This window comes from Trichechus manatus, unplaced genomic scaffold, assembly GCF_000243295.1.
Source record: "Trichechus manatus latirostris isolate Lorelei unplaced genomic scaffold, TriManLat1.0 scaffold00289, whole genome shotgun sequence".
In the NCBI taxonomy this organism is placed as follows: Eukaryota; Metazoa; Chordata; class Mammalia; order Sirenia; family Trichechidae; genus Trichechus; species Trichechus manatus.
This window is the reverse complement of record NW_004444225.1, coordinates 1,310,897-1,333,455: the sequence shown is the minus strand read 5'-3', so window position 1 is coordinate 1,333,455 and position 22,559 is coordinate 1,310,897. Positions and strand designations below refer to the sequence as shown.

General features: G+C 36.8%; 1 protein-coding gene across 4 annotated transcripts in view; it reads right to left on the bottom strand.

The window, feature by feature from the left end:
- The window catches only part of PLEKHA5 (pleckstrin homology domain containing A5), a 244,321-nt gene that overhangs the window by 50,564 nt on the left and 171,198 nt on the right, over positions 1-22,559 (bottom strand). For 2 of the 4 annotated variants that reach the window (XM_004390233.1, XM_004390234.2), the window contains 4 exons: positions 21,893-22,358; positions 19,101-19,184; positions 16,226-16,345; positions 15,329-15,382 (listed from right to left, as the gene is read on the bottom strand). In XM_004390233.1, coding sequence (XP_004390290.1) covers positions 15,329-15,382; positions 16,226-16,345; positions 19,101-19,184; positions 21,893-22,358 — 724 coding nt within the window. The remainder of the gene's footprint in view (positions 1-15,328; positions 15,383-16,225; positions 16,346-19,100; positions 19,185-21,892; positions 22,359-22,559) is intronic. The other 2 variants (XM_004390235.1, XM_004390236.2) reach the window with 1 other exon arrangement.

The following is a 22,559-nucleotide window of genomic DNA, read 5'->3' as shown; positions in this document are numbered from 1 at the left end:
CCTAATCCAGGGGAAGATTGATGGAGAATAAACTTCTGTTTGTTAAAGCCATCTGCTTGTGGTATTTCTGTTACAGCAGCACGAGATGACTAAAACAGACCTGAACAGACGTTTCACCAAAGATATACAAATGGCCAGCAAGCACATGAAAAGATGCTCAACTCATCAGTCATTAGAAAAATGCAAATTATAACCACAATGAGATACTACTTCACATACACTAGGATGGCTATTATCAGAAAAATGAAAAGCAACAAATAATGGCGAGGATGTGGAGAAACTGGAACCCTTGTGCATTGCAGGTAGGAATACAAAATGGTTCAACCAATATGGAAAACAGTTTGGAATTTCTCAAAAAGTTAAACATAGATTTACCATACGATCCAGCAATTCTACACCAAGGTATGTATCTCAAAGAACTGAAAGCAGGGATTCCAACAGATACTTGTATAACAACGTTCACTGCAGCATTATTCACAATAGCCAAAGGATGTACCTATATACAATGGAATATTATTCTGCTATAAAGAGAAATGAAATTATGATACAGGCTATGACATGGATGAACTCTGAAAATATTACGCTGAGTGAAGTAAGTCAGACACAAAAGGTCAACTATCGTATGATCCTACTTACATGAAATATCTAGAATAGGCAAATGCATAGAGGCAAAGGTTTACCTCTGGTTACTAGGATGGGTGGGAGGGGGAAATGGGGAGTATTTTTGAAGGGATACTGAGTTTCTACTAAGGGCGATGAAAAAAATTGGAAATGGATAGTGAGGATGGTTGCACAACATGGTGAATATAATTGAACAAAATATTCAAAATATTTGCCAATTCAACCATTTTTATGTGTACAATTCAGTGACATTAAATATGTACATCACGTTATACAACCAATCCCACCATCCGTTTCTATATTTTTCATTATCCATAACAGCTATACTTTCTTTGAACATCATCTTTAACTCAGTCGTATACTTTCATCCTTAAAAAGCTGTACTTTCCGTTGTACACCATCCTTAACTCAGCTGTACTTTCTTTTTGTCATCAAGATCCACTGGTTTAAGCAACTGGCTGCTAACCAAAAGATTGGCAGTTTAAATCCACCAGCTGCTCCTTGGAAACCCTATGGCGCAGTTCTACTCTGTCCTATAGGGTCGCTATGAGTTGGAATCGACTCGACAGCAATGGGTTGGGTTGGTAGTTCTGATAAGAAGTCAGGCTTGAGAACCACTGTCCCATCCTGGAACTAATTCAAGTAATCATCATCAAGAAGGAATTTTTCAAGATCCTGATGGATTGGTACTAGATGTTGGCCTAGATAACCCTGTAACTATCAAAAGATGAAAAATTTCAAACTAAGTATCTAAACGTAAGTATTGTAACTAGATTAAAACATTCTCTTGGTTGTTCTTGTACAAGATATAAAAATATAGTCTTAAGAGAGACTTAACCCCTTAAGAATCCACTGTTAAAAATGAGGTCCTGAAGCATTACCCCAATGTTTTGTTCGAAGAGTTTTATGGTTTTAGTTCTTACAATTGGACATTTATTCATTTTATATGATGGGAATAGTTCAATCAAGATATTTCCTGACAGTAATGATGCTGTATAATTTGTATTACTACCAAACCAAAAAACCAAACCCACTGCCATCGAGTCAATTCCGACTCATAGTGGCCCTATAGGACAGAGCAGAGCTACCCCATAGGGTTTCCAAGGAGCCCCTGGTGGAAAAAGTCAACCAAATCTCATTACTAGTAATATTAGTGGACTCTGCAGAATCACAGGGAATCTGGGGTGGTAGTCAAGAACCCAATTTTCAATTGTTCTGCTATCTAGCAACTTCTAAATATCTATTTCAAAATTTCTATCTTTGTAGAAATTAGGCAAGCTATACAGAAGGAAGAGTATATTCTAACTCATGAGGTAAACACTCCTGAATAATACTTGGGGAGAAGAGACAGGAAGGAGAGATTAGTAGTGGATAAAGCTATGATGGTCATTCATATAATCTATCCTTGGAAAAAATTAATTCTTCAAACATTCTTTAGTATAAAAAGTGGTTAAGGAGTAGCTTAGGTTTAATTCCTCTTAAAACCAGCGCTGACTAGTAGAACCTTCTGTGATGATGGAAATGTTCTGTATCAGTGTAGTGCAATATGGTAAACATCAACCACATGTGACTATTGAGCACTTGAAATGTGGCTAGTGTGACTGAGGAAATGAATTTTTAATTTTGTATAACTGTAATTAATTTAAATAGTCAAATGTGACTAGTAGCCATCGTATGAAACAGTAGATTTAGAAATTCTAGACTAGTAAAATAACTTTTCCCCTTGATCTGGATCTCATTTTCAGGAGGGAAAATCATCTGTTCAAGCTCTGTCTTGTACCTCAGTTTCCCTAAGTCTGAATTCTACGCTAATAGCTCCCTCCTTTTTTTGAGCAAGCAATCTGGATGACTTCTATCTGTCCTACAGAGCTTTGGTCCTTCACTGATAAGTAATGAGAAGATTGGTCTCTGTGCTGTCATTTTCCATTTAAATGAAAAAGATTTTTTAAGTTGGGAATCCGTCTTAACAATAGCAAAAAACCCTGATAGCCTAGCCACTGAAGAATCCATTTCTTATAAAAACAGCCTGGGTCTAATTCAATAAAGTCTTAAGATGGTTGGCAAAACTAAAAAGTTAAAGAAATTTGATATGCCTAGAGTGAGGCTTTGGGGAATGAGAGAGTCTTTATAAACAGGTCATTTAGATAATGACAATGTAAATGCTTTCCACTCTCTCTCTAGGCACATTAAAAGTGTAAGACACTGAGATTGAAGGGTGTGACTACACATTGAAACTGCTCACTGCTTAACAGGAAGCAGGAAAATTTGAAGTGACTTTTAAAAATAGATGAATGTAAGTAAGTCTCTATAACTGATGAGGCATTGAGATCTATTACTTGAGGGAAATTATAATCTGAATAAACTGTTCATGCTACATATAGTTTTCTAAAGGTGAAATTTAGGAAGAATATCACTATAGTTATTTATTCAGAAGAATCAATGATATTTAAAAAATGTGGCTAGACTATATAATACTTTCCCTTCTCTTCAAGGTAGATAGATTAGTAGTTAAAAACAAGCAAACAAACAAACAAAAAACAAGTAACAAATTGGGACACCAACATAGGAATTAGAAGTATCCGACATTCCCTTAAAAAAAAAAAAAAAAAAGGATTCCTGAACTGGCTGATGCAGTGTTAAGTACTGGCTTCAGGAAACCTGGTAAGGTCCTTTTATTGAGAAAATTATGAAAAGACCCTGAACCCAGCAAAACAAAAGGAACTTATTTTGCAACTAGAAAGGAAATCTCTAGACTCACAAGCTCATTTAAATTGCTGATTTTTTTTTAAACTATCATTTTGAGTGATATGCCTGTTGGATATTTTGAAGGAAACTCTGAAAGACCGGGCTAAAGCTTTTCCAAACTCTTTTTCATCTAAGGGGCTTATAAGTTTTTTTTTAAACTAAAATCCTTTTAAAATCAGTTGCCATTGAGTTGTGGCTACTACGTAAATTTTCAGATCTGATTTTTCCTTCAATGCCTTAATTTATATTCCTTGTTTAGTGGTCCTTTGCGCCTTTAACTTCAAGTTATATACTATTATCTGATTCTAAAATCTTTACTCCTAGCATCTACCAGCAACAGGAAATACTAGTCAAAAGGGTATTTGTTCTTGCCATGAGTAGGTAAATCTCCTCTAAAATACACTTGAGATTTAAATCAAAATGAAAATATCTTTTAGGTACAAGGATTTTTTTTTTTTAAATAATAACCGTGTTCTTAGTGAGTTATAAATGGCACTGAGTAGCCAAATTCCTACCATTAATTTAAAGATTTATCAGCTTATGTTTTAACTACATAATGATACCCTTATGTCAATCCCAGAAATGTTTCTGGCATTTATACTCAACTTTATTTCCTCCCTGGGCTTTGAAAATCATTCCAGAATTCTACACTGTGAGCACTAACATCCTGCCTTCCACTGAGCTCCATAAATATTTGCTGAATGGATGAACTTTTTGACAATTATATGTAAAACTAAGATAGAAGCAAACTACAGTAACTGGGCTATAGATAACATTTGCTTAGGTAAATACAAAATAGAACTGTATAAATATTAGGCATTTTAGGAGGGGTGGGGAAATTCTGGTTTCACTTTCCTATCTTGTTAGAGGTGAGTACATAACCAGGAGCTGATATTCCTCAGGTAACAGAGTAGCAGCTTGAAACAGAGCTGTTCTATGTGTGAGAACAACTCCATTAATTTTTAGGGAAAGCAAAACAGATTTACAAAGAGAAAAGAAGATTCATTAATTTAAGGTTTTCATCCTAGCTTTGTGATTTTGGGCAAGTCATTTAATCTGACTGAATGGGGATAATGGTAACTGGCTCATACGCTGCAAAAAAACCCCAAAAAGCCCATTGCTTTTGAGCAGAAAATAGAAGAATAAAGTATGAAAAAGTAAACTGTAAAACGAAACAAAAAACCAACAAAACAAACCTGTTGCCACCGAGTTGATTCCAACTCTTAGCGCCTCTACAGGACAGAGTAGAAATTTTGCCCCATAGGGTTTCCAAGAAGTGGCTCATGGATTCGAACTGCTGACCTTTTGGTTAGCTGCCAATCTCTTAACCCCTGTGCCACCGGGGCTCTGCAGAAGTTGGATTATGGGAAGCAAGTGGGACATTGTTTATGACATTTGTTAGGTGGACAGGCCCTTGAGAGATGCACAGGTGCAGAGAAGCGGGAGACAAGGAGTCAGGGGCTGGAGAAAAGGGTCCATGGGGGAGAAGACGTTTCACAGGTTGGAGGCAGATGGCAGTGGTATGGAGTGAAGGCTTGAACGACAAACCAAAAATAAATCTCATTCTGGGAGTTTCTAAATTTTCTGAGTTTGCTGAAAGGCAAGAAGTGGCAGGAGCTTTAGGAAGATTAAATTGGCAACTAGACATCACTTTGATTGGCGCAGTCAGGGAGACAACAATCCTAATACAGTTATCATTGTTAAGGAAATCTTCTTAGGCCTCAAAAGGAGACACTCTTGCTGAGCCTCAGTCAGCAAAACAAAATTTAACTAAGTTTCTATTTCTTGTAAATGCTCAGATTTCCCAGAAAGGAAACCTAAACTAAACCAATTAGGACTTCCCTGCTCAGCTTAACCTGGTTTAAAATTTTCCTTTAATTCCAAATAAGGAAAGAAAATGAACGCCAACCAATCCAAAATTACCCAGTATAGTTTCTTTGTTCCTGTGTTTCTGTGCCTATAAAACCCTTCCACTTTGTCTGGCTCTTGCGAGCTCGTCTGACTTCCAGACCAGAAACTTCCCAGTTCATGAACTGCAAATAAAGGTAGTGAGTTCATACACAAATTTAACCTTGTAGTAATTTTATTTTTAACGTCATTTATTGAGTGCTTACTAATTTTCAATAATGCACTAAGAGCTTTATAATCCTAAAGAACCCCGAGAGATTCGTATTAATAACCTGTTACAAATGTGAAAAGTGAGGCCTAGAGAAGTTAAGGAACTAGTCTGAAGCCATGAGAAACAGAATAAGGAAGATCCAAGACCCAGGAGGACAGACTCTAAGGTCCATGTTCTTAACGACTATGCAGTACTAGCTCATAATAAAATGATGAGGATACACAACAAAATCTAGATGTGAGACCAGGGATAATGCCATGTGTACGCAAAGATTCAGAAAAGCATTATGGAAAATGCTGTGCCAAAATTTGGTGACTAAATTGTAATGAGGAGCTTAGTCTACATGAAGTGTTATGGGGCCTCTATTCCTCTGACTAGGAGCCCTGGTGGTGCAATGGTTAAGTGCCTGGCTGCTAACCAAAAGGTTAGTAGTCTGCTTCCGTAAAGATTACAGCCTCAGGAACCTACAGGGCAGTTCTACTCTGTCCTACAGTCACTAGGATTCGTAATCGACTGGACTACAACAGGTTTGGTTTGTTTTTTTGATTCCCCTGACTAAACACCACGCAACGCACAAACATTACATATTAAGTTCTCTTTCAGTATCAGCTTAAAAAATATCTGTTAAAATAGTTCCATAGAATCTCATGAATTTTCTATTTTTAGTAAAACTTTTTGAAGTACCTTCAACTGCAATGTCAAAATATTTTAAATTTTAATATGTGCTGGTGTTGGGCAGATGGGATTTCAGAAAAGCGGGAGACTCCAGAAGCCTGTTTAACTTAATTTTGCCATTTTAATAAATCCGTATAATCTCTGTTCATAGAGTCCTTGGGTCCTCCCAGTAGTCTGCCGTTTGTTTGTCTTCTTGTCCACCAGAAAATCAGACTGAGAAAGACTAGTGTTAGGCTGTCCAAGCCAAAGCTGGAGGAGACTAGGTCTCCCTTTCCTTGTGGGACTGACTCTTAGGGGCTTTCAAGTGCCTATTTTAAGTTCTGTTGTTGTTAGCTGCTATGGTGTCGATCCTGACTCATGGAGACCCCATGTGTACAGAGTATAACTGCTCCATAGGGTTTTCAAGGCTGTGACCTTTTGGAAGTAGATCGCTAGGCCTGTCTTCCAAGGTGCCTCTGGGTGGGTTTGAACTGCCAACCTTTTGGCTAGTAGTGGAGCGCTTAACCATGTGTTCTACCCAGCTGCCTATTTTAAGTTCTAGGACAACATAAAAAGTTAAAGGAAAGCTCCTGATCCTTCTCAAAGTTGAATTCTTCTCTAAGGATGATATGTTCAATAAATGTTGGTTATATGAATGAAGTTGAAGCAACCAATATTTTGAACTATTGTTTGCTTTTAGTTCAGAGAACTGAGAGATGAAGATGACGAGTTTAATTACGGACATGCTGGGGGTGTGCTGAAGGCAGATCTTCCAAGTGGAGATCGCCACAGGCAGTGAGGAATCCACAACCAAAACTGTACAGAGAGGTGTTCTGGATGCCTTTTGCGCTCCTCTCCACATCCTCTCAGCCCACTTTATTGCTGAGTCCACTCTCTTCTGTACGGAAACCCATGGATGCACAGCCTGAATGTGCTGGGGCATTAGTCTCAGGAGGCAACTCTTGATCAACGGAGGATGGCAGCCAGTACAAATTCTTCCTTCTTCTGGTGTTCCGTTGGGTAAAATTTTGCAGTGTTTCTAATTCATCTGTCAGCAAGTGTCAGTCAGATCAGGCCCCAGGTATCTCTCCTTCTCTGTTTACTCATTTCACTCCTGTATCTTGGTATCACTTTTTAAAGAAGACTTCCAGAATTAAAACCCACAGCAAGAAAGCCCACATCACATGCTCTGCTTTCTGGGAGAAACCCAAGCTACGTCAGATGGCACAGGTAGAGATGAAGAGGAACAGAGCAGTTACTGGTGTCATAGATTGAACTGTGTCCCCCAAAAACATGAGTCAACCTGGTTAGGCCATGATTCCCAGTATTGTGTAGTTGTCCTCCATTTTGTGATTTTCTTATGTGTTATAAATCATAATCTCTACCTGTGGTTAAAGAGGATTAGGGTGGGATATAACATCCTTGCTCAGGCCACATCCCTAATTCCAATGTAATGGGAGTTTCCCTGGGGTGTGGCCTGCACTACCTTTTATCTTACAAGAGATAAAAGGAAAGGGAACCAAGCAGAGAGTGGGAGACCTCATTCCACCAAGAAAGCAGTGCTGGGAGCAGAGCACGTCCTTTGGACCCAGAGTTCCTGTGTGGAAAAGCTCCTAGTCCAGGGGGAGATTGATGAGGACCTTCCTCCAGACCCAAGACAGAAAGCCTTCCACTGGAGCTACGGCCCTAAATTTGGACTTCTAGCCTACTAGACTGTGAGAGAATAAATTTCTCTTTGTGGAAGCCATCCACTTGTGGTGTTTCTGTCACAACAGCACTAGATGACTAAGACAACTGGTAATATGATGAGTGGATGAATTTTCAGATTAGAGAAGACCAAGAACTGGAAAACTTGCTCAGTTAAGGCTGAGATGGGTGAAACAGAAAAAGGGCTTAGCAAAAATGTAAGCACTGGATAGGCAAAGAGATCAGAGTACTGACACATACACATTAAGTCTTTCCATATTCTAATCCATCTGTCCACTGCTCATTAAGTACTTTAGAGTTCTGTCATCATTATGTCATATCCTACTCAAGGATTTTCTAGGGTTCACACTACCCTTCCCAACATATCCCCAAATATGGAGGAAGAAAAGAGAGAGAAAGTGAGGGGGAGAGAATATTGCTCTTGATCGTAAGGCATAAGAAAATATAGATATTCTGTACCATGTAACTAGTTTGGGACAACAACCAAAAAAAAAACCCCAAGCGTGTTGCTGTTGAGTCGATTCCAACTCATAGCGACCCTACAGGACACAGTAGCACTGCCCCATAGGGTTTCCAAGGAGCGCCTGGTGGATTCAAACTGCCGACCTTTTGGTTAGCAGCCGTAGCTCTTAACCACTACGCCACCAGGGTTTCCAGTTTGGGACAGTAAGTGTTAAATAACATACTTTCAATTTTCCAGTCTCCTTAGTTTGCTTTTTCCAAATACCTATTCTATATCTTCCTAGAAACATTATTTCTTATAGCTCTCAATTATCCCTAAAAATAGAAGCTCCAAGAACCCTTCAATATTAGAGAAAATGGGATCCTGCTTAACAGCTCAAAGAGAATCAAGTTGTTGAACTGACATGAACAATAAAAGCCATCAAGAATCTTTTCAATCACCTTGTTAGCATTTCTTTCCTTATAGGGAAACTGTCCTTCATGAACACAAAGAACAAAATGCAAAAAAGTGCTCTTGGATTTTTACCTTGAATGGTTTCAGTACCAATCACATACACCCAGTTAATTGTTTCTTTTTGCATTTCCCTTGGCATAAATACGTTGAAAAGTGGTCAGAATTCCTGTCTACATAGATTTTTTTTCACTGTTGTTTCTTGAAAGGATACAGAAAGCATACTGATGAAGAATGTTCACAGCAATCCGTGATAGAATAGCAGGCTTCATCCAAAAGCCACTAGTACAAAATAGTTTATAAATATGTACTAAAAAGTACATAGAGTTCATAAAATATTGCTGCTTATAAAAGAGGATTATATCATAAAATCTAAATGCTATCATAAAGCATTTGCAAATTAGAAACTTCAGCTTAGTCTTCAAGATACTTTAGAAGTTAGTATCAAACAAAAACACTTTCCTTACCTCCACCACAAGCTTTTGATAATGCTTTAAAAAAAAGGTACTGATATAAATATGAAAGATTTCGCTACTGACTCTTGCAAACCTTAAACCTTTCCATGGAAAGAGCACAGAGATCCTTGAGATTTTTCTTTTACTGTATCATGGCGACTGGTTTGTCATGAAAAACTTCTTGCTTTTCCATGAGAATTTGAGGATAAGCTCCTTTAGCCATCTAGTGTTAAAGAATATACTATTTGATGCTATATTCAGAAGTGACTTAAGTATATCCCAGCTGGGGGAGGCAGAGCTCCAGCTGGATAGAAACAAATGAATTTTATTAAAAAAATCATCATAGGAGAAACATATTCTTTTCACAAAGAACGACTACTTAAAACATACTTTTGAGTACATCGGGAATAAGTAATCCCCAACATAAGTGTGGCTGATTGAGGTATGTTCCTTCCTTTTCAGTACACAATAGGGATAGCTTTCTTGTTCTCATGCAGATGTTTCTGATGCAATTAACTGCAGTGACTCTGGAAGGGGGCGGGGAAAGTTAAGACAGAATATCAAATTTAAGGGGGATTTGTAAAAGCACATTTACTATTATAACACAGTTTTATATTTAAAAAGATGAAAAAAATGCTTGCTGTGGTACTGGAGCAAGTAAAGCTCACTGAAATCTTTTTGGCTGGTAAAGATTTATAGAAGATAAACTCCCCTTGGTGTAGTAGGTAGTCTCAAAGGAAATACCTCGATCTCACTCTCTTCCTGTCCGCTCCCTGCAGCTGTATATGATTTTGGAAGTGCTGGTCTATGTTTGGTTTATCCACAAGGAGGTGGCCTGCTTACAAAAAGCTTGCGAACCATTGCTCCAAGTTTCTCGATCCTTCTGTGCAGCCCTACTTGTGGTTCCTAGCATCTCACCTTGTGTTCTCATTGCCTACATGGAAAGCTGGCAGGAAGGTTTAGAAAAAAGGAAAAGAGAACATTGTTTAAATTCCCTAATCACTGCTCTTCAATCCCTAATTGAAAAAGTGAGAAAGAAAAAGGAAGCGAGGAAGAAACAAACAAAAGGAGGGAAGAGCTAAAACAGGTGTGAGGAAAATGGAAGGTCCCCCGAGATTATGGCTCCTGGACACCCTGTTAACTCAGAACTGAAGCTACTCCCGAAGCCCACTTTTCAGACAAAGATTAGACAGGCCTAGAAAATAAACAATAACACACATGATGAACGTGCTTCTTAGTTCAATCAAATATACGAGACCAAATGGGCAACTTCTGCCCAAAAGCAAGACAAGAAGGCAGGGACAGGAAAACTGGACGAATGGACATGGGGATTTTGGGGAGGAAACGGGGAGAGTGCCGTCACATTGTGGGGACCACAACCAGTGTCACAAAATAATACGTGTATAAATTTCTGAATGAGAAACCTGAGCTGTAAACTTTCACCAAAAGCACAATAAAATAAAAATAATAAAAAAAGAAAGAAAACAGATTAGTGACAGGGACATGTTTTAACTTCCTTATTCCTATTAATCCTTCCTTCATGACTGGATCAAAAAAAGCCCTAGTTTTCAATCTACCTCTTCATTCATGGAGAGGCCTTGCCTAGCTCCTGGTCTAGTTTCTAAAACCCCAGCTCGGCTCCTTTGCTCATCTTAACCAGTTCTGGCTGAGGCCATAGGAGCCGACAACTTGAAGCTGGGAAAAATTCTAACAAGTGGCATGACAAACAAACTCGAACTTCCTGCTCCCAATGTTAGACCCGCTGTAGAAGCTAAGATATACGTGCTCCTAAGACTCCAAGTTTGCACTCCAAATAAATTCTCTGAGAAAGATACTTTCCTTAAAATCTGGCTAGGGTGTATGATACTGTTAGTACAGTCTCCAGGTATACAACTGGATTAAATACAACCTCTTCTGGCTGGTCTGGTAATCTAACCAGCAGGGGTGCTATTAAAAACATTTAAGAACTGGTAGGGTGTATGAACAATCAGATGGCCTTCCTGTGCCTTCCTGTATCTATATCATAGATAGCTGGTTATCATAAGTTTCTATGAAAACCTATTATTCAAGTTGCAAACAAATGACTTACATTGTTACCAGCTGCCATCTAGTTGATTTCGACTCATGGCTATCCTATATGTGTCAGAGCAGAACTATGCACCACAGTTTTTGGTGGCTGATTTTTTGGAAGTAGACTGCCAGGCCTTTCTTTCTTCTGAGGAGTCTGGGTGGACCTGAACTGCCAACCAGGTGTGCGGAATTATTGTGTGCTGTAGAGTTGATTCTGACTCATAGCAACCCAACAGGACAGAGCAGGACTGCCCCATAGGGTTTCCAAGGCTGTAATCTTTACAGAAGCAGACCAGTGCATCTTTCTCCTGCTGAGCAGCTGATGGGTTAGAACCGCTGACCTTTTGGTTAGCAGCCCAGTCAGTGCTTTAACCACTAAGCCACCAGGAATCCATATAGAACTGTTAGGGACTCCTAATTCTCAAATGCTTGCTTGGTAAAGCCATATAGTTCTAAAATTTACACTCACTCTGCCCTTCTCTGAGAAGAAAAGAAAATGTATCAAGATATTCTCTTTTCCCTCCCAAAAGAAACACTAGCTACTCTGACACTTTCAAAGAATTGCAAAAGGATACTCTGTTCTTCAGGACAGAAAATACCGTTATAACCGCTGATAATCCCGAAATTACTTCCAACCTCCTGGCAAGAAATGAGCTATGGCAAAACTTTACTTATGGCTTTTTTCTCTCCCTTCTATATACTGTTAGGCAGAAGAAGAAACATGAAAACAGCTAGTAAATGATAAATCCATAGATGATATTTTAGGAGGAAGTTGGTTAAGTTTCACTTAAACTATAACCCAAAGTTTCTCTAATATTCAGTGATGTAAACTTTGAATATTCTAACTCTCTTGGCTATAAAAGCATAAACAATAACAGTGCACTTCAAAATAAAACAAAAAAAAAAAAAAAGAAGAAGAAAATTCTATCATAAAATTAGTATAAGTTTTTGTTGTTTTAAAAACAACACTTCAATATATGGCTCGTCTTCAAAATTATAAACCAGATTATACTGCTCAAGCTATAGATACCAGAAGTCCAAGGTTTTAGATCGATTATACATAATATATAAATCTTCAGAATTTCAGATATTTTCATTTTTTGTTACAGACATTCCAGTGGCATCTCAATGAAATTTACCTCCGAAGCAATTTATAGACTACCCTTTGGTTCTATTTTTCATGCATGGTGATAGGGATTAGTAGGATTTAAATCAATTAAAAAATTTCTAGTAAGGGGCAGGAGGAAGATTACCTTTTTGTTGCTGGCCTTAGGTTATTCTGACGATTTATTATAAGAATAATAAATTCTGAGCAAGCAGAGTAAGTGCTGAAAGTGAGAATTGATGAGTGCATGTTCATTTAGTATAATGTATAGCATAAAATGTGACCAGAGCCTTTGCCTCTGACTTTCAGATTTTAGAATCTGCTTTCCGATTTGTGGTTATATAAAGCTGATGAATCAATTTATGAACCCAGGCAACCAATAATGCCTATAAAAACAAAAGAGCTGGTTATCTAAAATTGATTATTGGCAGTAACAAGATTAAAAGCTGGAAATGTTTGAGCTGAATGAAAATTTTCATTAAAATTCAAAATTATCAAGAATTCATACAACTTAATAGCTATAATTTCTCATATAAAATATAGTAAATAATGCAAAAGTAAATAATTTCAGTTATACTAAGTGCACTTATTTAAAACCATAAAGAAATTTGATTTATTTAAAGAGAGATTTTCTTTAGGAAACCCTAAGGGTATACATATTTAACCATATCTGAGTTTCTGGCAAAGCAACTACCATGTTTTTATATACTGTCTAATTACTATCTAAAAAGGGTCTAATTTTTGCTATCAGAAAGTCTTATTTCAACGCAAAATATCATTTGAGTCCAATTTTGTAATTCCTCCCATCATCACGAAATTTTTAAATTGGAATAAAATAACTTCATTTCAGAATCTAATATAAGAAAAAGGTGAATTCCTGAAAATCTCTGCTGACATGTAGAGAGAATAGGAAGGATCGATAAAAAATTGAGATTTTTTTTTTTTAGAAGCCACCTGTAGACCACCAGCATGGTGCAGTAGGAAAGGCTCAGCAGAGCATGCTTAGAGAGGAATGATGGGAATATAAAGCTCAGCTGGGATCTGGATCACTCAGATGAAGGGATGAAAGATAGCTGGACCCGGCACAGACAGTTGAGGAGTAGCAAATGGTAGTATTTTAGATGTATTTACCTTTCCTTTCCTAAGGCAGAAACCCCGGTGGCGTAGAGGTTAAGAGCTATGGCTGCTAACCAAAAGGTTGGCAGTTTGAATCCACCAGGCGCTCCGCGGAAACCCGAAGGGGCAGTTCTACCCTGTCCTATAGGGTTGCTATGTCTCGGATTCGGCTCGACGGCAATGAGTTTGGTTTTTGGTTTTTCTTTCCCTAAGTTTTCTAAAGTTCTATGTCTCTGCATTTCCAGTTTTGATTTTAGCCAAGTGAGCAGAAAATACAGTGAAAACCACTAGGTTTATTTCCAGATTACAAGTAACTTAAGATTCACATTTATATCACGGTTTCTTAAAACTAATTTTGATAATATCCCATTATTTTCCAGAGCTGTAGCTAGCTTTGCAGCCCTGGTGGCGCAGTGGGTAAGAGCTGGGCTGTTAACCAAAAGGTCAGCAATTCGAATCCACCAGATGCTTCTTAGAAACACTACGGGGCAGTTCTACTTGGTCCTATAGGGTCATTATGGGTCGGAATTGACTAGATGGCAACAGGTTTCTTTTTTTTTAAACAATACCTAGCTTTATATTCAAAAAGCTTTTAAGAAAGTTATTTCCTATATATCTGAGGAGATTTCTGGCAGTGTAAAATCTTGAGGGAAGACTTATTTTCCTATTTTATTAGGCAACGTGTCTTTATTTTCCTGCTTTCATGATGTACAATACACACTGTGGTTAAATTTCAATAGTCTCAGTCTCTCAGTTGAAGAACTGAATTTGGATACCTGAAATGCTGACTTCTAAAACATTCCACTAGGCAAAATCATGATAAAAACATTTGTGGAAAAATATACAAATTTTATATTAACAAAATTATACTTTAAAAAATTAAAACAAGAAAAATGATGATACCTTTTAAAGGGTTATCCTAATGCAAAACCTCTCTTTAAATAGAAATAATTTAAAGCAGTACATTACGATTTTGTTTCAAACAGGCAAATATAAATACACAAACATCTGTCTTATAACATTTTCCATAGTAACCTTTTGAGAAAATATTCATTTGGACCTTTTAAAGAAAGCTAGAATAAAATTTAGCTTAATTTATATGAAATAATGCATTCACTGGAAGAAATTCTATGTTTGAGAACATACCAAAACTTCGTATCAAATTAAAATTAAATATTAACAGAGCACATCATAGAAAGTACAGAAGAGTCAGTCCTTGTTCATGAACTGCCATTTTCACTTCTGCACAGTCAATGTAACCAGCCAAACTTGTTCCTAGCACTGTTCTTACAATGCTAGGAATTGTAGGTCACTATCAAACTGACTCCACGTATCTTGGCAAAGACCAAATATGGGGAGGTGACAACAGGAACACAAAATTAAAAATTATGTCCACTACACATTTCACCCTTTGGTAAACTTCCCCTTGGGAATACAGACCACACTACACCCTTCCAACAAGACAATTTCATAGCTTGCTGTTGTCTATTCCTTTAATTAGGTCAACTCCTAGCTTACATAAGCCTCAGTGAAATGAAGTTATCCTTGGGCAGAAGAATAAAGCCCAGAGAAGTCAATTTCAGAAGTCAATTTATATATCCCCCCTAACCTCCACAACTGTTTCTTTCTCCCTGTTTATTATCATATTCTTGAATTCACCTGTTCAGTGGGGGATTGCTTATTCTGTCACTTGTGAAGGCTCTGAGGGCAGCCTGTATTACTGTTAACGCAAAGTAACTGAAATATCTGAGTAGCCTGAAAAGTGTGCTACATTTAAGAAGTTCTACTAGGTATGGTAAGTAAGAAAATTCTACAAATCCCACCTGATGATCCAAATATATGGTGTTCCTTTGAAGATGATGTGAAAGAATTTCATTCTAGTAGGCGCCAATCAAGAAAACAAAGGGATAGAGAAAGAAGGTGCAGAATTGATGAACAGATCAGGTTTGAAATAAGAAAAACAGAGTTTACTAGCACCTACTATATATCGCAGTACATGACAACTTTTACACACATGCTTCCCTGTAAATGGTACAGATGACATCTTAAGTTATAATAAAATTACTTAGTTTTATAAGAAATCAAGCATATAAACTGAAATGTTTAAACAGAAAAACCATTGAAATGGCTTCAGCAGACTGAATGTTAGAAGTTTTACATGTTAATTCTTTTTTGTAATACAGTACTTCTTCCAATAAGATGTTTAAGAAGTCAAGATGTCTGTTGTTATTTTCTCATACAACCAGAGGCTATTAAGCCCTTTGAGAAATGTTTACACTTGTTCATTTTTTTCACCAAGAATAAAAGGCATAGCTTAAAATAAGTTTAAAATGCAATATCATTAAAACTATAATCAATTTTCAACTTAATAGTTTACTGGAAATTACAGGACTTCTCCATAGCCCCTTTACCAGATGTGGAAAGTACATTATTATCTGATAATAACGCTATTTTCAAGTCTGTATGTATTTCCACGCTCACGACCAAAGGTTGGTAAGTCTGCGGAAGGCTAAAAAGAAATGCATCCTACCTGTATTTTCTTTCACTAATGTCTAAATAAATAAGCTGAATTCTCAAAGGGTCAATAGCAAGTCCTAATGCTGTGGATGCATTGATGGTATGGGCTCATGCTCAACACTAATGACACCGATCATACCGATTAATGAATGGCTCAAAATAAGTGACAATGGCAGACACAGACAGATCTCTTCATAGCTGACCTTTGGGCTGTGGGCCTCAAGTTTCAGCTGCATGAGCTGTGCTAACGTATGCTCCCGGATACTACTCAGTTCAGCTTGCTGCCGTCTCAGCTTTATTAGCAGCAGCGTAAGCTCCTCTGGCTGAAGGAGTACAATTTAAGAATCCAAACAGTGGAAAACAGATTAATTGTTGTCTTAAGTGACAGATATTAAACCAAGATTTCTTGGCAAGTTTCCTCTTATGGTTGACATCAAACATAGCACCTAGGCACTATGATGATAGGTCCTACATAAATGCATAGATATCTAGAGAAATAGAAGGAACAGTGTTACTTTAAAAGATACAACGAAGCAATGGTATTAAGGCATTTTTCTCAGAACTTGTGAGAGAATATTTAAATGTCAAGTATAAAAAACTCCACAATAGCAAAATCCCATTATAAAGGTTGGTATATAAGAGCTTATTAAAATATTATTATTAAAAGTCATTTTAATAAGATGTTTAAAAAACTACACCTAAGATTTTTCAAGCAACAGAATGATACCTGCATGTCCAACAGACCATTTTAGAGAACAGAAGATAAATAAAAATAATTAAAATTCATGTAAAACTTGGATGATAATATTAAACTCAGTACCTGGGATCTATTCATTGCTTCCCAATTATATTTTTAAATTATATTTTAGTTCTTTCATGGCATTTTTATGACAAAAAATCAATTTTAGTTTTCTAAGAAAAAACCTATTTAATACACGTAGAAAGTTTCCATGGATGCATAAACCCTCCTTCCACACTCTGGGAAAGCAGAGAACCTTTTAGCTCCCGAATGGTTACTATGATCCCTGAGGGGAATCAATTTTCAACGGTGGATGAAAATTCTTAACAGACCATTCTAATACATTTTTCTTTGTTAGAAATGCAGTAAAATATACTCATTGGCAGTCATATAAGCTATAAAGTATTACTCAGTATGTCTCTGGGTTTTGCTATGATTAAAAACCGCAGGCCAGTCAGAGAGAGATTCTTTTCAATTAAGTGCTACAGAGTGCCCTTAAAACTTCTAGGCGAAAAAGCATTCTTGGATTTGATCAGTTTTGCCGATACCGCGGCACTCCGCTAGCTCTCTTCTTTCATTTGCTGTTACTCTTTATTTTCCATACAATTCTTTTTTAGACAGTTACAGAAATCATTTTTTCTGTATCTGTCTAAAAAGACAATTATTGCCTTCAGGTGAGAAAGAAAATGTCAGCAGAAGTAAACCACAGCTATCATTGGATTCTTTAGATAAAATTGGGTATCTATAAAAATGAGACAACAGTCTTTTATATTAAACAATCAAAGAATGTTTATTATGTGTGTGTGACCGGAAGAAACTACATAACAGGAAAAGCATGGCTATCTCTGCTTTAATGCCAACCACATCAAGTGACCTCACGACTCGGGGACATTCCATACATTATGGAGCCCTGGTGGCACAGTGGTTAAGAGCTCAGCTGCTAACCGAAAGGTCGGCAGTCTGAATCTGTCAGTTAGTTGCTCCTTGGAAACCCTATGGGGCAGTTCCACTCTGTCCTACGGGGTCACTATGAGTCAGAATCTACTCGACAGCAATAGGTTTATGATCATCACCAAGCTCATGAAGTCTTGCCAGGGAGAAAGTAGGGTAGAGTAAGGGATTTAGATATTCTAAGACCTAGATTGATATTTGATGGAAATATGAAAAGAAGAAATATTGAAACTCTTATTTATTATTCATGGAGGATAAAGAGATTTTCAAAAGGATGATGGAATCCAATAGGTTTGTTAGATATTTAAATTTTAAAGCCAAGTAAAAGGAAGCACATTGGATTAAAAAAAAAAAAAGTTGTAGAGGTTGTAAATAAATTTTATCCTAAATATCCACTAGAGGGAGTAAGGCAGAAGATAAAAATTTCATAATACGATATTTAGCAGCATCTTATGATGAAGTCTGTTTCTTAGGCAGATCAACAATCTAATATTTAAAAATTCTAACATTAAAAATTCTCGTTTTAATTAAGTAATTTAAAAAATATTTAACAAACAAATTGCAAGTAGTTTAAAGCCAGCAAATAGTTATATCTAAGCATGTAAAAGATCAAATAAAAGGTTTGCAAAAAACACTAAAGATGAACCTACTTTGTTTACTGCAGAGAATTTTAAATAGCGAACAACTATATTGTGCTTAAATCACATTTTCACAGAAATTGAGACTATCTACTAATATTAAAGCAAAGTTCCCTTGATAAAATAATGCCTTTAAAATAAACTGAATTAACGAAAAGTCATATTTTTCTCTTTAATTTGAAGAAAAATAGTGTCCTGGTAATAGAACTCCTTCTCAATTTGAAGGCAGAACTGACAACTAAATAACAATGGTACTTGCTTTGACTTAGTATTTTTAGTCTTTATTTTTCTGTGTAAATATGCAAATAAGAACCTTTTGCTCTAAAGTAGTTAATCTATATAAAAATCTACAGTAGAAACTTCTTTATAGGTCTATAGTCTGGCTACAAATGGTTTCTTGCTGGATTTGTTTCATTAATGAATTACTCCAACTTCTATTTTAAGGATAAGGGAATTAACGTTCAAGGAAGTGAAGGAACCTACATCCCAGGTTATACAATAAGCCTTAAAAATATAATCTTATATTTAGGCAGTCAGATAATTAGGAAAAGCCACATTCTCTAAGACAATGAAATGGCTACATGATTCCAAATTCTTCGGATAGCATCTCCTTTTGCAAAAGCAGTAATGGTTTTTCTTTGGGATGCACCTCTCTGAAAATTCAAACTTAAAAGCTATGTCAGATACATGCTTTTATGTGTAGCACATAAATAAAAAATGTGATATGGTAAATAAAGACATCATACTCACTGTTTTGCCTTGGAGGCTCTGGGAACTAACAGACTGAAAAGTTAGGCTTGCTGGCATTGACCTTCTGTCAGGCACATAGACATGCTAGGAACATAAAGGCACAATATAAATTCTGTGATAAAAACATTTTCAATATTATGAAATACCGTTTAAAAATTACTGTTAGTGCTTGTGAAAGAAGACAGATATGAAAATCTCTTGTTTGACTAAAACAAAAAGATGCTGATGAACAGAGTAATTCTATACAGTCTAGTTTAGTGGTTCTCAAACTTTTTGGTCTCAGGACTCCTTTAAGGACTTAAAAAAAAAAATTCAGTGAGAAGATTGGCATTACGTTACAGTTTTGCAGATCTTTTTAATGTCTGCCGTAATAGAAGACAGGTAGATTCACTTATCTGCTTCTGCATTCAATCTGTACTGAAGAATATGAAGAAAATCTATTCTTGCTGATACGTGCAGTTGGAAAAAGGAAGACAACTTTAACTGGTTTTTTGAATAATTGTGGATATTCATCCATGACACTACACTAAAGCTCGAAGAGTGGTAGTTTCTTAAAGGTTAGTTGCCATGTGATATCTGAAACCACATCAATGAACTTTCTATACTGTTATATTAACATTCATTGGTCTACTTGTGCTTTTTATGAAACTTTTACCCGTGCTCGATTTTACATCAAACACTGGTCATTTGGAAAATACTGGTTCACTGAGTTAAACAGATCTTCCAAATGTTGACGTATTTCATATCAATACACTATCTAATGACTCACTACTTGTTAATATCACCACCAATCTTACTAGAAAAGTCTTTAAGCATCGGACAGCTGTCAAGCTCACAGTGGCATAAGCAAAAATTCCAAAATTCTAAATTCTGCTTGAAAGTGCGAATGTTGTCATCAGCGACAGACGCTGTCAGTTGTTCTTGCAGCGACAGGCTCATACTTCATTTTGAAAAAAGCAACAGAGTCTGTCAAATACCCAACTCTGAATAACCACAGTCTGTTATTTGTTCTTTCCAGTAAAAATGGCAGTCCATGAAAAAAGGAGCTAGTTCAGCTTGCAACTAAAATAATCACACAAGTCCTTCTCCATGAGAAACCATTAGTACTTTGGCATGTGACAGAAATGCTTTCTACATTTCACATTCCCATTTCTCACACAGACTATTAAGATGATAGTAATCAAGTATCAAGATTCAGTAAAATTATTTTTATTGTTTCACAATCAAGGGCATTAAGGAAAACTGAGATTTTATTTTATTTTTTACTGAGCATATACGGCAGCAAAGTGTAAAATGACCAGTAGCATAGTTTGGAGCCACTGCCTTGAAGCTAGTAGTTTTACCCATCATTGCTTCTGGACCATTAGTGCAAATGTTAACCAGTGAAAAAGGCAAATAATAATCTAATTATTATGAAAATGGCTTTGACCTTGCAGACTCCCTGAAAGTCTTAGGGAACCTCAGAAACTCCACAGGGGTCTGTGGACCACATCTTGAGAACCACTGGTATAGGTCAAGACGGACGAAAGACAGTTTGAAAGAACAAGTCTGGCAACGTTGGAGAATTTTTTGGGAGGAAGGGGAGTGCACATTTAGTGGGCTGGAATCTGACAGACTACAAATTCATCTCACAGCTGATGCTGAAACAGATTTTTAAATTCTGGCTAAGAATGTGAAAAATATTCATGACCATGAGTGAATACAATTTAGTCACTTTTAATCCACACATGATTTTAATATGTTAGATCAGATTTTTCTTGAATATTGTTACTATTTTTAACAAATGTGATTAGCCTTTGGATGTACAAAGTGACAAAACACTGAACTTTGTTACCATGGAGTTCAAAGGGAGCCTTTTTTCAATGAGGTACACTAAAGTTTCCTTCAAAATAAATTTCTGATTGATTTATCAATTTCAAACAAACAATTATTTATGGAAACATCAATCAGACACTTTAGGTAATAATACAACTGAAGGATGCAGGCTGTCACAAAGCTAAAAGAAAAGGTGTATTTTTAAATGGTCAGAAATTCATTAGGATTGAAAACAAATCACAGAAAAAAATTCTCTTACTTTAGCACGGACATTAGGGAACTCACTGCACACAGGGTGACTGATCAAAACAACAGCTTTAGTATTATGAAAAGTGACTGATACAAAGCGCTCTGCAATTCACTTCAAATAATCCACTAAACAAACCTTAAATCAACTTAAGGTACAAATTAAAACACGATTTGTTTTTAATCCTGTGTCTGTATCTTAATTTTTTGAAAGTATGTATACCATTAAGCGTTGTCATTCTGACGTCAAGTTAGGTACCTAAGAAAATATATCTGAACAGAACATACACTCAGCTGGTTAGAAAATGGGGTCAACACTTTTATCCCTGCAAAGAACATCATGAGCTTGATACAAGACTGCAGGTATACCAGAAGAGGGCTGGTGTACAATTTGCAAGTGTGTGCAGACCAATAAAAATGCATGTGCTCTTAACCTACATGGAGAGCTTATAAGTTATGCTATCAAGCAGAGACAAATGCATAATGCAACCTCTCAACAGAATTGTTTCTGTGTTCCTGACAGATGAAGCAAGCATTGTATTAGGTTTTATACACGAGATTTTGACACTGCAGAATATTTTTAAGTGAATTTTTAAAGTAAAAAAGAACTGCCTTGCCCACCTTTGCCTTATTCTCATCTCTCAAGTTTAAAAGAAAGAGCAGTGCGTTAGAAATAAAGCACAGCATCCACAAAGTAGTGATGTAACACACAAAGTCAGCAAACACTTTACCTTAGGGTGATGAGCTCTGTGTCTGCGGTCTATCGTCACATCTCCTCTCTGAGTTGGTGAAGACACCTCTGATCTATACGTACGCTGAGGGGAGTATCCCTGGTAAGGAGCTATTGAACCATGGGAAGGTGATGTGGGAATAGAGTGCATCGTCTGGTCCGAAATATTGACCATGGTTTTTGGACTACTCAAAGTACTGTGTCGAGGGAGAGTGCTCTGCTTATTATAGAACTGACGCTGCTGCCACTCGTAGAGCTGCCACATTGTGTCATCTCTCATCGACCTCCGTTTCTCCTCCGCCCCAGGCCCTACTGTCTTGTCGTGAGCGGAAGGGGTTACACTGCAGATACTTTCAGGCCTGGTCTTGCTGTTTCTTGGGAGAGTTCTATAACCTTCAGGGTAGCGGGCCACAATCTGGGCTCGGTGGCTTGGCATATTTCTTGGTAATGTCTGGTAAGAAATTACTCTGAAATAAAAAAAGTTGAAATGTAAAAATGAAGGAGAGAGCTATTTTCTAGAATCTAAATTAAAACGTTTCTTCTCCTCTGATAAGTAAAATTTACATTAGGACTTTTGAAATATTTTTTCCCATACAAAAATTTATACATACATTGTTATGTGACCCTAATTGCTCTCCCTATACTGTGACAGCACACTCCTCCTTTCC